This window comes from Branchiostoma lanceolatum, chromosome 10, assembly GCF_035083965.1.
Source record: "Branchiostoma lanceolatum isolate klBraLanc5 chromosome 10, klBraLanc5.hap2, whole genome shotgun sequence".
In the NCBI taxonomy this organism is placed as follows: Eukaryota; Metazoa; Chordata; class Leptocardii; order Amphioxiformes; family Branchiostomatidae; genus Branchiostoma; species Branchiostoma lanceolatum.
Window position 1 is genome coordinate 474,320 of NC_089731.1, and position 15,647 is coordinate 489,966.

The 15,647-nt window shown below is 45.4% G+C and overlaps 2 protein-coding genes across 2 annotated transcripts; both read left to right on the plus strand.

Moving 5' to 3' along the window:
- Positions 1–411: 411 nt before the first annotated feature.
- On the plus strand, positions 412–6,471 carry LOC136443774 (uncharacterized). Its single transcript, XM_066441138.1, has 8 exons — positions 412–600; positions 1,959–2,092; positions 2,755–2,974; positions 3,507–3,647; positions 3,996–4,115; positions 5,364–5,632; positions 6,234–6,336; positions 6,419–6,471. Exons 1-8 carry the CDS (start codon positions 507–509, stop codon positions 6,469–6,471), a joined length of 1,134 nt encoding a protein of 377 aa, XP_066297235.1. The 5' UTR covers positions 412–506.
- A 166-nt stretch (positions 6,472–6,637) lies between these two features.
- On the plus strand, positions 6,638–8,056 carry LOC136443641 (uncharacterized). Its single transcript, XM_066440957.1, has 2 exons — positions 6,638–6,874; positions 7,151–8,056. Exons 1-2 carry the CDS (start codon positions 6,759–6,761, stop codon positions 7,464–7,466), a joined length of 432 nt encoding a protein of 143 aa, XP_066297054.1. The 5' UTR covers positions 6,638–6,758; the 3' UTR covers positions 7,467–8,056.
- The last annotated feature ends 7,591 nt before the right edge of the window (positions 8,057–15,647 follow it).

A 15,647-nucleotide genomic window follows, 5' to 3' on the forward strand; every position in this document is an offset into this window, starting at 1 on the left:
TTTTTTTTTAGTACTTTTGGAAAGTATTGTTATTCCAACGGGCGAGTGGCCGGGCTAGCGGACACGAGATCGCAAGTTCACGAGCTAAATTCCTGGCATTCCAAGTTAGACGTTGTGTCCTTGGAAAATGCACTCTACACGACTTTCCTCACTCTGCCCAGGTGTGAAAATAGGTACCTGACTTCGATTGGGTGGTAAAAGGCGGTGGAAGGAGAGGGATGGGCTCAACCTTCCAATACCGTGCCCTAGACACAGTGGATAACAACCCACTGCCCCTACGGCTTCAAAAAGACTATGGGACTACCCTTAAATTTACCTTACCTTTACCTACACACGTTAACTAACCCGTAGCAAATCCATTGTGCAGAAACTTAAAGCCAACACGCCCCACCAAAGACGCGTATCGTATTCCAAAGTAAACATTACTTGGGCAGGTGCCGTGAAAACGACAGCCCTACATGTAGACTGGGTGGGTGTAAAGCAGAGACCTTCCAAATCCAGCCGAAATGCACTTTTTTCGGAATAACAAGGCTTTGACAATGTTGAGGTGGTTTCTGCTAGCGGTCCTGTGGCAGGCTGTCTCTACAGACTATTCCACAAGTAAGTAATCTTGTTTTTTTTACGGAACGAGTCTACAGCAGTAGGGTATGATAAGCGTGCGATTACAACTAGTTGTTTACGTTGTGTTCTGAGTGCATACAGGCATGTCAGATTTGCTGCCACTATTTCATCTGATATGGCAACCAGTTTCCTCCCTTCTCAGTTTTCTGTTCTTCTTCAATAATGTTTTACTTCGCGTTATGCCTGTCCATTCTCTGATATATCCTCCCACTCTTATCCGTTGCCTACCCCAATTTCTTCAGTCCTAGACGGTTCCTAGCATGATAGTTTTTACACCTTCCACTATGCTTGTATATCTATTTGTGTATTTATATATTCTGCAATGTTCAGTTAATTCTACACAATGCCTCTTGAGAACCGTTTGGTCTTCTCAAAGTATCACAATCCTCCCTCTGAGCAACATGGCGACGACATCTGACTAGTGACGTAGCAATCCGACATACCTTCACGCCAATGAAAGAAACGTCAGCTTGTTTCAAAACAAACCCCCAATAATGTATTTCACCATAAGAGATTTTACATGAATCAGTATCACAGCTTCAACTGCGGGAGTCCAACATGACTCCATATTATGCACACCTACATGTGTGCGTTGAACTACATGAGAATCCGTCATGTATAACTGCTAGGCCGGGTCAGTCAGCTTTGGAACACTTGTAGACCGTGAGCTATGACTAAAACCGGTAAGTTTTGTTTGTTGAGGAATCATTAAACTGTTGTAAAAGGCAACGAATTGGTGGACAATCTGTGTATATAAAAAAATCTATAAATAGCTCCCTATGGGTTTTCAATGGTCAGCCATGTCAGACGACTTTGTTATGAAGGAAACCTAAGAAGCCCCTTTGTTTACCACAGGGTGTGACGTAACCGTGACGCGCCATCTATGGTTGTGTTACTAACATAGCTGTGTGATACAGGGGAAGCATTCGTCTTTTTGGAAGGAGTCGTACAGAATTTAGGCGCTTTCACGAAGGAGAACCCAACACACTTGTCGAGAAGACCCAGGAGGCATGGCTAAAACGCAAGCCGTAGCGAAGCTGCATGGCACTACCATACATAGCTACCTGACAAAGCATCATGTTTCACCTTAGTTGAGCATGACTGATTGATAAAGTTCTTTGTATACAGCCACAACTACTGGATATCGAAAAGGCGTTATGCTTCACCTCGAGCATGACACTTCGAGTTTTACCTGCTTTACATTTACCTTATTCAATCACAAAGAAGGAATACCATGCCGTTTTTCTTTTACCTGAAAATACCTGTACAAGCGGTATGGAGCGTACAGTATCTGTTGTACCCCACACCAACCCTGCCCACCCGTTCCGTGTCCCTAGTCAACATGGGGGCCCACTGCGGCGGTCAGGTCACCCTGGACCAGGCCGGCTACATCAGCTGGAGCTACGGGAACAACGCCGACTGTTACATCAACCTCGTAGCGCCGGGGACTACCAGTCTCTTATACCTACAGGTAAGGTGAGAGAGAGAGAGCGAGAGCGAGCGAGCGAGCGAGAGAGAGAGAGAGAGAGGGAGAGGGAGAGAGAGAGAGGGAGAGAGAGAGAGAGAGAGAGAGAGAGAGGGAGAGAGAGGGAGAGAGAGAGAGCGAGAGCGAGCGAGCGAGCGAGAGAGAGAGAGAGAGGGAGAGAGAGAGAGAGAGAGCGCTAGAGAGAGAGAGAGAGGGAGAGGGAGAGGGAGAGAGAGAGAGGGAGAGAGAGAGAGAGAGAGAGCGCTAGAGAGAGAGAGAGAGAGAGGGAGAGGGAGAGAGAGAGAGAGGGAGAGAGAGAGAGAGAGAGAGAGAGAGGGAGAGAGAGGGAGAGAGAGAGAGCGAGAGCGAGCGAGCGAGCGAGAGAGAGAGAGAGAGGGAGAGAGAGAGAGAGAGAGCGCTAGAGAGAGAGAGAGAGGGAGAGGGAGAGGGAGAGAGAGAGAGGGAGAGAGAGAGAGAGAGAGAGAGAGAGAGAGAGAGAGAGCAGCTTGCTGGAAACGAAGAATTAGCGAAGAATTTACAATAGATAATAAAACAACAACAAAATCAGTAAAACCCTCACGGAGGTATGAGATCTTCCACGTCTTGTTGGAGTCTATCAAAACAACTTGACAAAGTTTCTGGATCTGTAATCTTGACTCATCGTGTAGATCCTGCAGAATCAGATCGAGGGATCCTCGTCCTGCTACGATCACCTGTACGTGTACGAGGGGATCCACACCAGCTTCACGTCATCCGGGATCCACGCCGACATCTGCGAATCCAGCGGGATCACGGAGTACACGTCATCGCTGGATCACACCCTCACGCTCAGACTGGTGTCAGACGTCGCTACGACGGGCTACTTTAACATACTATATACTGCGTACGGTAGGTGGGAAACTACCCCTGTATGTGTACTATAGGGGTGACATTTGTCATGCTCTTTATTTATCATTGATTATTGATTACAAAAAAAAAATCCCAAACGTTACAGACATGACGAAGCAGCGTCTTGATTGCCTAGAGGCCTGCACTGGTTTAGTGCGACAGAATAGATGAAGTGCTTTGACAGGGACCCTAACATCCAACGTTAATTTTTACCACTTCGGGAACTCACGATCGACGACATCCTAGATATGTCGGAAGCATAAAGCTATCGTCATTAAACGACGATGTTCGCTAACTCATTTGGATTTCGCAATCCTGACCGACAAATATAGGCCGCAAATCTCAATACCTACTTTCCAAGCTGAGGTTGTTCGGAAAGATTGTGGCCTTCTTATTACGCACATGCCTTGTTTTCCGTCCGCAGGCCTCACCCGGCGTATGATAAGACGGTCATAATCTTCCCCTTCAACCTCTGCTTGGAGAGTACTCAATAGATACGAATATGTTTACTAACTTCTTGATGATCCTCCAGCCGACCCGTTCGGCCCCGCCGCGGCCTGCGAGTCCGGGTTCCCGTGTGACGTCAGCAGCAGGTGCATCCACACCGACCTGAGGTGCGACTCTGTAGACAACTGCGGGGACGGAAGTGATGAGGTGTCCTGCTTAACGTCAGGTACTCTTAACAAAGACATAGACAAAAACACAGGCACACACACACACACACACACACCGTGACGTATACACACATACGTGTACACACATACACACACACACGCAAACACACACACACATACATACAAATGCACATACTGCTAGGTTAATCTGATATGTTTTCATACTTTATAAAACACTAGTTACAAATCGATAATTGCTAGCCTGGGATTTAACTTTTAGCGCTATTTGGCCCATTATTGTGAGTCAGAGTGATAAAAAGACAGTGTTACAATCTTCAGGGCAGGCTTAGTGGGACCCTTTGCCCATTCTGTGTTTCTTATTTTCACTGTTTTATACATTTTTCGAGGTGGCGCGTTGGCCTGCAGTGACGGGGCCTCCGTCCCCTCTTCCCGCCTGTGCGATGGGAACGGGGACTGTTCCGACTACAGCGACGAGAGGACGACTTTCCCCACCTACTGCAGTACAGGTGCGTTTATTCATCATTTTTAGTCACTTCTTCTATTTATATAACACCTTGAAGATGTAAGCTCGAAACCCGGACGTCAAAGATTTAGAACCTTGCACACGGGGAAAAACCTTAGCCTAGTCTCTACGATAAGTGAGGTGGGTTCTTTAACGTGCCCGGAGTGTGGCTCTATTCAAACACTCACAGTACCCTCCAACTGCTCTGGACACGAGGCTTTATGCGCGTGTGACGTCAGCGATAGGTCAAAGGTTGTTGGAAGTCGATGGCACCCTCAGTTAAGAGAATGTGTCGAAAATAATGTAATTCAAGCCCAGGTTACACATAGCCGAACATGGCTCCCGAACGCTAGCCGACTCGGGTCGGTGGTAGTTCGGGAGCAGTCTGACCAGAATTAGGCCACGCCTATCTTTGGCGCCGAATATGCGCCGAATCTGCCCCGAACATGCGCCGAACATGTTCCAACCATCTCAGAACCAATACACGGATCCGGATTACCCCCAACCAAGCCCCGAATGCTTCCTAACCTACTCCCAACCATCCCGATCTCTAGCCGAACTTCTCCTTACTTATTCCGGACCGGTTGCTAACCCTCTCACGAATTGAAATGGACATATTCAATGACTTTCAAAAGATGGGTAATTTTCATTTTTAATCAAGATAATCCATTCTTCTATGTTGTTAACATCACCAAGACTTCGAATTCGGATCACGGTTAGCTTAGATAAGGCTTTTAGCTTTCTTCCCTGTTTTTGGTCGTGTGAAGGTCGGGGGTGATTCGCCCACGTTCTGGTAGTAGTCAGTTTGGTTGGGAATGAGAATAGCAGAAATTTATTTTCGGCCTTGGGGTGAGTTATGGGTAGGATAGAAACTAGTTGGGAGTAAGTCAGCAGTGGTTATAGCGTGGTTTAGATTTAAATTTTACTGCTGACTTACCCCCGAATACCAGCCGAACACTAGCCGACCGTGCCGAGCACCAGCCGAATACTTAGGCCAACCCATTCCAGACGTCGACCCTCCGTCCAGAGCCGAATGTTTTGAAATTTTCAAAACATTCGGCTGGCGCAGCCGAACGCCAGCCGACTCAGCCGAACACCAGCCGACTCAGCCGAACGCCAGCCGATCAAGCTCACGAATCACTCCCGAATCACTCTAACCATGGTCGGGGCAGAGTCGGGAGGCCATGTTCGGCTATGTGTAACCTGGGCTTTACCAACTCAGATTAAGTTTCTTTGCTAATGTTTCATACAGTTGAAATGGCGCCCTCTTGCTACCGCTCCGTGTACCTGCAGCCGTTGTCCAGCGGGTACATCGTGTACAGCAACAACGCCAGTTACAGCGGCACGATCTGTGCCACCCACTTCTACACCGACCCCGACTACACACTCCTGTTTGGATCATTTGACATGCGCGACATGCCGGACGGTTGTGTGGACTTTATCCACGTGTGCGTGGGAGACGCCATGTACAGTTGTGAACATGGGGCCGCCATCCTTAGCTACTGTGTCAACCACTACCAGGTAATTTTTCATTTTTTTTTTCATTTCAACTTTAATTCAGGCACCTGGCCCATATCATAGAATATACAAAGGAGAGAAGACTACATAAAAAAAAAGATACAATACAATATAACTAACTTATACTATCTTTTAAAAACAATGTTGACATAATGGCTCCAGAAAGTGCTGTAGTAGAATGATTCGGAGTGAACGAGTGTCTGTATGATAATATTCTCAGAACAAAGCAAACGGGTGACAAATGAATGAATGAATGAATTATAGAATTAATCAATAGGTGAATAATAAATAAAAAATGCATTGATTAACGAAATGTACACGTGTGAACAGGGTGCAGCTACTGTATGAATCATTATAAGGTAATACATGTACACAGCCACAATCTTTATGTTTACCTTACCTTCACATAAAGCTATGTTTTTCCTCTTTTTCCTTTCCAACTATATACGGCCAAGGCAAGGCTGTCACCATGGTTACTGCATGTGCACAGTCACAATTTTCAACAACAATGTACAGCGACCAATGTTGTAAATGGTTCATTTATGTGGTCTGCACTCGTTTCTAGAGTTCGTAAATGAAAGAATAATGATGAATTCCTTACCAGGTAGATCTTGTGGAGCAGCTGCGGTCCGACGCGACTGTCCGGTTGGAGGGAGGCTCTGCCGTGGGAGGGAACTTCAAGATCTTCTACAGCGTGCGGTTTAGCGGTAAGTTATGGGGGATAACTTATATTAGCCGTCGCAGACTAGACCGTTTACCTGTGAAGAAAAACTGTTTTCCAGCATATAGATTTGAGTCAACGAATTTTCAACAAGTCCTCCGGTCTTCTTCTGGGCGGCTGAAGACAAGAGAAGCAAACTTACGTCACCTTCCGGAAGTGTGACGTGAGCAGCAGGTCGAAGGTTGTTGGAAGTCTGTAGCAACCCCCGTCCCGGTTACCACGCTGTCATGAATATCTTAATCTAAAGCTACGATATATGAGCTTTACATAGTACGTAACATTTTAATCTTACTGATCTCTCTGTTGTTTTAACAACCTCCCCTCTCGTCTCTCCTACCAGGTTCACAATCCCTGAGCGTTGCCGCCATTGCGGGGATCGCTGCCGGGTCAGTGGTCTTCCTCGCGGCGATGGGCGTGGCTGTGTACTGTTGCCATAGCAACAAGAACAGGCTCCCGTCCACCCCGAGAGTCGGCGCAGAGTCGACCCCCCGCGAACACATCCCGATGCAGTTCACAGGGCAAAGGTCAGTATTAAAGGCATGCGCATAGGGTCCATCTTGTGTCCCCTCAGCGTTCTGGCCCATTTTGTAAAATGTACGTTGCCAGCCGGACGTCACAAATTTAAAATGGCGGTTTTATTTTGAAACTTCATATTGTTTGGCCCTATAGAAACGGCTTAAATTAGATGTTTTGGACACTTGACAAATGGGTTGAATAATGACCTGGAATGTCCAAGGATGAGATTTTGACACACATTTTCTATGATACAGATTTTAACTACTGCCCTATGTCCTGCACAGACCGGCAGCTATAAACGCACTGGCGTACCCACCACCGTACCCTGCCGACAACGCGCAGCAGCCCAGACTGCGGCAAACGTACTTCGGAGCACCGCCTCACACGTCATCATTCCCGCCGTACACGTCAGAGTTCTCTGCGCAGACGTCACCATCCCTGCCGTACACGGATCTTCCGTACACCATGCACCCTCCCCCCGAGTACTCGGCTGATCCAAGTTCCCAGCCTCCTCCCTACATGACGTCACAGGAGCCACACGCTCGCATGGTCCAACCCCAACCGTACACAGGACATCAGGGGCTGCCCTATCCAGACTAAACAGCTACTTAACATAAAGTATTGTAGAGTTCATCTTTCCTTGACCATCTGTGATTCACGTTAAAGAACCCAACACACTTGTCAAGATAAGTAGGGGTGACCCATTGTGCTTTGCCGAATTCTTGAGGAAGATTCATGTCCTGTCTCCCGCCACTCGATCAGTCAATGACCAAATTTACTGAACAGCCTGAGGTTCGTGTGATTTCCGCCAGGTGTCAGACCTCAGAAATGACAAATTCTGCTGCTCTGCGGTGTTTGCTGAATGACTTTTGACTCCAAGACAGAAATACAGCATGTGATTAACTGCAATTCATGCATGTATGATCTAACGCTGGCAGAATACGAATTCAACGCCAACTAGCGGATCCAACATAGACTGCATTTTAGAGAACTGAATCATCACATATCGTCCACAGAAGTCTGACAAAAAGCTTTTCTTAAAATGAGTACTTGTGGAATTAATGAGGGTTTACATTGCAGTATACAATTGTTCTCTTTTTAATCAATGGTCGCCCAGGCCATACCTGGAACGGCCTCGTTAAGTTTCATCAGACAGAGTTCGCATTACTGAATAAACCATGAAATATTGATACGCATTCCTGTCGCGTTTTTATCCGTTTTAGCTAGATCAGTGAAACGTTCACAGATCAGGGGAAGTTTCGTCGGAAAATTTGTTCTTGTAAAGTTATCACAGCAGTCAAGTGATATCCAAAGACCTGGGTGAAGTATCTGGAGGTATGTGCGACTGTAAGTAGATTTCCTTATTCTTTCTTTATTCAAAATATCACATCTTACAGACAAAATAACATGCCTGGATGGCGATGATATTTACATGGCCTCTGTTGGTCAGACACTATGTATACACAATAAAATAGAAAACACCTATATACAAAATACAATATATCAAAATATATCAATATATACATCCGAGCGTTATTGCACATTATCACATAGTTAGATAGCGTCAACCAATCAGAAGCCTCCATTTCCTTCGGTTATGACGCCATAATGCAATAAAAGTCCCATAAGTGGTGTTCAATTAGTCATGGGTGGTGTTCAATGATTTTGACCAATCAGAGGGAGCTATGGTAGTGACTAAGTGGTGTTCAATAATATTGACCAATCAGAAGGACACCCAGAAGGGAGGAATGATTATCATCATTAATCCTCCCTTCTGGGTGTCCTACAGAGTATAGTAGAGTAGATTTGAAAACACGATTTGTATGCAAAGATTGTAATGTTGTGAAAGATTTTCTGTGGAAGTTTTAGTTTCAAAATGAAATCTGTAATACAGTACTCTGCACAGAAATGACAAATGTAAATTTTCACATGCATTTCTCAAATTGGACTGATGCATTAACATGTAGTAAGAGATCAATGTGTCATACAGGTATCTTTTACTCTTATATGGGTCAGTTTGGATAGGCTATGTGATAATAACGTTAATGACCCGCCTGTTCCTCGGTGCATATGGTGTCATAACGCCTGGTCAGGTGCTATAACCACCTCATAAAACCACCTCGTTCGCTTCGCTCACTCGGTGGTTTTATTCGGTGGTTATAGCACCTGACCAGGCGTTATGACACCATATGCACCTCGGGGCGGGTCATTAACCCTTAATTAGGTGCTACTGATTGTTGTACAAACTGATTGCCTTATGTAGGAAAGAGTCCTGTAGTCTTTTGGTTCTAGCTGGGGGAATGGAGATGTTGTGCTTGTTCCTGAGTTTATGGGGTGTGTACATGTGTGTGTGCGTGTCAGAAGAGAAGGGTATGATCTTTTGCTGTTGGTGTCTCCGAGTTTCATTTTTTTTTTCCAAATCCTTAGGTGACCGGGAGGGGGAAGGGGGTGGGGGGTGGCTGTCTACATTGCTATCATCCTATCCTCATGATATCCTTGATAGAAAATTTAAGCATTATACGCCAGAAATCGTTACACAAGCAACTGGACAAAATTTTGAAATTCAAATCTAAAATACAAATTTGAAATTCAAAATTTTATCCACTTGCTTGAGTCACTATTTTTGGCGTATCTTACCTGGATGTCTAACCTCGGTCAACATTTAAGCTTCATACAATTTCGGAAAACTGTAACTGTGGGCAATGCACGGAGTAGGGCACATTTCTGTGTTGTTAGTTAATAAATCATCGGGTTATTCCTTAAAATCTACGTTAAAACAAATTTTTTGTTCGCAACTTTAGAGAGACGAAGAAACGTCACCAAGGAAGGAGTCGACAAACTCGTATCTGCCGACGGAAACCATAAAACGACAACATGACTCGGATTTTCCAATTGCTCGCCTTTGTTGTCGCCCACTCAAGCTTAGCGGGCGCACACGCAAGAAGGGGCGGTACAACAGGGCACGCCATACGGCACGCACACGGAGTCAACCACCGCAGGCAGGCGGTACTAAACATCTCAAACACTACACAGATAGATCAGAAGACAGCTACAATGAATGAAGGATTTTCTACAACGACAAACTTTTACGACAAACTGGCAATGACTAGCAAAGGTGTAGAACAGTCACACCCGCCCTCTGACAACGATGTTGAGTCGCAACTTTGCCCCACGTTTTGCTGCCATCTGAATTTATCCTGCGTGTACAACACCCTCCACGAAGTAGACTGCGGATGCGCGGACCGTTCACCATCAGACGACACCTGCGATATTACCCAAAGTGCACCGAGCAGGAGAGAGAGAAAGAACCCCTGGGAACGAGTCATGCGCATGCGCGCACCCGTCAGAAGCGTCTGCATCTCCCAAACGCTCCACAACAAGACGGAATACAAACTTCACTGCCACATTTATGACATAGACGACTTAACGTATTCTATAAACGGTGCATACAACGACTCTGCACAGTACACTGGGTACGAGTCTGTCTCGGGTGGGCCCTGCCTGATTTTCATCCACGTGAACACCTCGTACCCAGAGTTACAGCCGGTTGTGGACAAGGCCATGCAGTACATCGGCATCATCGCGCTGGCAGCGTTTGTCACGTTCATATGCGTGCTGGCGAGACAGCGGGACAGGGATATAAAATGATAGAGGGCGAGAGGAAGTGAAGAGGGGAGAAAGGAAGAGAGAGAGAGAGAGAGAGAGATACAGAGAGAGAAGGAGACAGACAGAGAGAGAGAGAGATACAGAGAGAGAGGGAGAGAGAGAGAGATACAGAGAGAGAGAGAGAGACAGAGAGAGAGAGATACACAAAGAGACAGAGAGAGAGAGAGAGATAGAGAGAGAGAGACAGAGAGAGAGAGATACACAGAGAGAGAGACAGAGAGACAGAGAGAGAGAGAGAGAGAGAGATACACAGAGAGAGAGACAGAGAGACAGAGAGAGAGAGAGTCAGACAGAGAGAGAGAGAGAAGAGGAGATAGAGGGAAGGGGGAGTGTGAGAGCAACAGAGAGAGCAAGAGAGACAGGGTGAGAGAGAGTCAGAGATGGAGAGACAAATACACAGAAAGAGTAAGGAAAGAGTGAAAGAAAGAAAAGCACAGGGAGAGATGCAGTGATAGATGCCCATATCTAGTAATCGCCTCAACTATTAACTTATACAAGAACTCCCTCATTAGAGTAAATGACGAGAGAGTTGTTTTAAGCGTTATTATATTAAATGAATCCTTTATTTGACAGTTATTGCACATTATTTCTTTATTGCAGCAGCATTATGGCTCGTTGAACATCATTCTAGCACCATCATTCTATGAGGTCTGGATAGAGTTTTGACTTTGACAATGATTACAAATTTGCAACATATAAATCCTAACTACCTTCTAAGATACTGTTAGAAGTATTCAGTTATCATTAAAAGGGATCAAAGCAACAATTTGGATATCACAGTGGAATATTTTCGTTCAGTATCCTCATCTTCTTCCTCATCTTTGTGGATTGAGAACTTCTTTTAAGATTCTTTATTGCACTTTATAAAATTTGTTATTAATCCAACAATGAACATATAACGTTACATGCTGTAGTTACGACCAGTGGAAGAGTAGCTCAACTGACCACTGAGTTCATTTTCAAAAGCTAAACTGGTTCGAGGTAACTTTCACTCATTTTGAGAATCAACTTTATCTTTCATTCACAATTTTTTTTTTTCACATTAGTCCTGCACAGCGGGCATATCCCCGAATACTGATAGTTCGGATCCATGATTCTAGTAGCACAATTCTCGCGCAGTGGTTAGCTACCCTGCCTCTGGATCAAGAAGCCGTGAGTCCGAATTCCTGTTGTTGCTCACCCGACTGGAAAGGGTCGCAGACGAGACGTAATAAAAGCCTTGGTCCATTGTTCATTATACTTGTCGAAAAGAGATAGGGGAACAGTGGACCACCGCTTCATGTACCGTCATTAGAGTAGCTCTCCATCTAGTTAAACTGGATCAACATCACTTTTCCCTATTTCCCAGTCGCCACTTCCTTCACACTAGTCCTGCACAGCGGACATATCCCCGAGTACTGGTAGTTCGGATCCATGATTCTCGCAGCACACCGCTCACACAGTCTGTCATGTCCGCACGGTAACAGTCGCACACGGCTCTTCCTGTCCAAACACACCGCGCATCTTTCTCTTCTTACTCTCCCCGATGCCCCTCTGCACAGTTCTACACGTTCACTTGCTTTCTGTGTGGCAAATCTCAATTCCTCGCGGGTTGCAATAGCTTGCTGTTCGGAATGTGAGTGAAGAAATGTTCTACTAGTTTCTCGGGTTGCTTGCCGTTCGTAATGCGAGGTCGCGAATCGTCGGCTAGTTTCAGTCCTGATACTCCTCCTCACGCCGGTCCTGATGCTGGGGAGGATGGAGAGGACGGCCCGCATCGTCACCATGGGAACGCCGAAGAAGAGCAGAATGAGTGCGCTGCGGCCTCTGAACGGGCGTCTGTCGGGCGGAACGGAAGTTTCTCTGCCGAACAGCATCTCGTCCTCACTCCCGCTCGTGTCGTCATCGCTGTCGGTTTCCTCCACTGCACGAAATCATATATTCAAGCATGCTTAATGGGTTCTTAAATGAACCTTTCATATTCTAATATCTTAATATTATTTATATATATATATTTTGTAGAGTTTTAAATGACGGTCATAATTCAATCTTTTAAACAGTTTTAAGAAAAACGTGAAGTCCACTTCAACATTTAGGTAGCTTTGCTTAATCTTGACGGTCGCTTAAGTAAGTATTAAAGATATCAAATATAAAAGTATTAGAATTTGCGCCATTCATATACGACGATATTTACTTACAGACTAAAATAACCATCATTTTAACCTTAACTTTCATTTACTCTATATACGATGCCTATAAGCGTCTTTAAAGAGAGTTTACAGCCATTTATTTGAGCTAAGCTACTTAAAGTGGGCTGATGTCCCAGTATTTTCACAGACCATCCGATTTTGTGTAAAAAAAAAATCGCATAAGAAGCGCCCTCATGCGCTTAACGGCATATATGCCAATCGATACTCACCCCTCGGACGGAGTGTCTGTCCCAACCGTCGGAAATAGACGCATTGTTCCAGGTACGCGCTGACAGCATCGACGTCCCAGTAGCTTCGAAAACGTCTTAGAACTCCGCTGACAAGAGACTCCTTGGCGGTCGCGAAGAAAATCCAGACCGTCGCCAAGACGTCCACTAAGAACCTGGTGTTAGATTCAAAACATCATTATTCACTCAGACTATCTCTGCATACATGGACATGCTTTACGTTTGGGGCCGCATCTGTAAGCAGCGACACCTATAGGTGCAGTACAAAGGGCACCAGTCAGAATCGCCCTTATAGGTTTCTGGTATCTTCCCTGTGTGTTCTTTTTCACTGGTATTACTAAATGATTTGTTCATTTGAAAGTTGGTAGAAGTCGTTCTGAATCAAAGGCTCGGGTAATTTGGGTAAGTCCAATCTTTGTTTTGGCAATTTACAGTTCAACTTTGATTCTAAATAATTTGTTTCTTTTAATGTCAAGTAAATAATAAACAGACAATGGACAAACAAACCTGGTGAGACCAAAGCACACCGCCAAGACGATCCGGACGCAGACAGAGGCGCTGACGCATGCGCAGAGCGTGACGGAGTTCTGGACCAGGCGCAGAAGGAGAGACACGAGGCTATCGTTTGTGGAGGGGAGGTCAGAGGTCAGCACACTGGGCAGGGGCAGGGCGCGGGTAAACAGCTGCAGGGCGGAGTATGCCAGGATGCCGAGGAAAACGCCGGCTTTACCCAGCACAGCCTGTGTGGGTGAGAAGGGAAAGAGAATTAGCAACTTAACGATACTGAAGCGCCGACTAGTAATCCATTACAGTACTGCAGTAGGGAGGTAGGATTGCAGCCCGGATCGACAGGTTATCAGCTGAAGGACGGAGTATGCCAGGATGCCGAGAAATACGCAGGCTTTACCCAAAGACAGCCTGTCGTGAAAAGGGAAAGAGAATAAGCAACTTAATGATACTGAAGCGCCGACTAGTAATCCATGACGGTACTGCAATAGGGAGGTAGGATTGCAGCCCGGATCCGGAGACAGAGTAAGCCAGGATGCCGAGGAACACACCGGCGTTACCCGCGACAGCCTGTGGTGAAAAGAAAAGAATTAGAAATCTGTTGTTCCCTTAAGCTTCTTCAGTTATCCTCATCGGAAGATTCTAACAAAAACACCCCTGCAGTACCAAAACTTAATGCTAGGTCAGGGTCTGGGTAAAGAGCAGCATGGCGGAATATATAAGGATGCCGCGGCTCATTGACATGTAAGACAGCCTGCAGGTGAAGTCAAAAATAATGGGTATTTCATCTAACAACTCGGTGGTACTGGAGCGCCAACTAGTGATCTATGGTGGTACTGCAGCGGAGAGGTAGCCTGTAAGCGAGGTATGAAAGTCCAAGGTCAGGGTGTAGATACCGATAGTTATTGACTTACGTCATACTTGGCGCAGGTACGCACGAACTCTGACCCGCATTTCACGTCCCAACGGGAGCCATCACCCGGTATGTGTGTGGGGTAAGCCACGGGTTATTACATTCGCCGTACGATTTTTTTCTGACGTATGATTTTCAGCGAAGCTGTGACACTTTGTTTAATACTTCTCGTTTACACTACATTCATATTCATGTACGATTTATCAAGTTATGGTAAATTCTTTATTATATTGTTCTCATGACCTCCTCTATATTGTTTCATTTTGTTTATCATCCAACTTATTTCCTTTGTATAACTGATCAACTAAAAATGTTATGATTTGATAAAGGGAGGCATTTACATAGGCATTTTTGCCTGCCCTGCACTATTTTATTTATCCTCGTATTTCTGTCTTATGTATGTATATTTTAAGTGCAAAATCATGAAAATAAACAAACAATAAACAATAGACACAGCCAACCGTCGACAAGGATCCACGACAACCTTTCCCGTCAACAGCTATTGCAAAAGGGGAGGGTACTTTTAACTGTACAGTCAGCATACATGACAATTTACACTACGATTGACATCAATTACTGGATAGTTATGACTGAGAAAAGGCTCTCGCTGCATAAAATACAGCAATGGTACACATTGCTACCGCCAATTAATAAGTCACCAAACAGTGCTCAGCCCAAAAAATAGATCATCAAATGTTACCTCTTACAATTGTCCTGGGACACGGTAACGTTAGACACAAATAAGAGAGGCAACAAGTTCGAGAATAACATCGGTAACGTTACATGTATTTGTCACGACAGTCTTGTACCGTTAGATATGCCTGTCACGTAATGCAGAGGGACAGACATAACATCCCGGCGAGACAAAGTCGGGCCACGACCTAAGTCTTCTTTAAGCGCTCAGACGTCTACTAATATACCCTCCATAGACGGCTTCTTGGCGATGCTTTCTTTGGCTTTCCATATGCTACTTTCTACTTGCATATCACTTCTGATTTAGCCTGGATACCAGACCCCAATTAATCTCCACACGATAGAGATTTTACAGATTGGGGGTCTGGCACCCAGGCTACTTCCGTATTGCACGTTGGGGAACCTGGCATATCTAGAACTGATATGAGATCAGCCAACAGCAGCACACTCGTCGGACAGAGAGAGAGACCTTACATCCTGTGGGTGGAGTCACCAGGGAACAGCCGACCTAGTGCCGTACACGTCACTCGTGTGCCATTTAGGTCATGACCTGTTGTTGACACCGTCCTGAACTATCGTATAAATT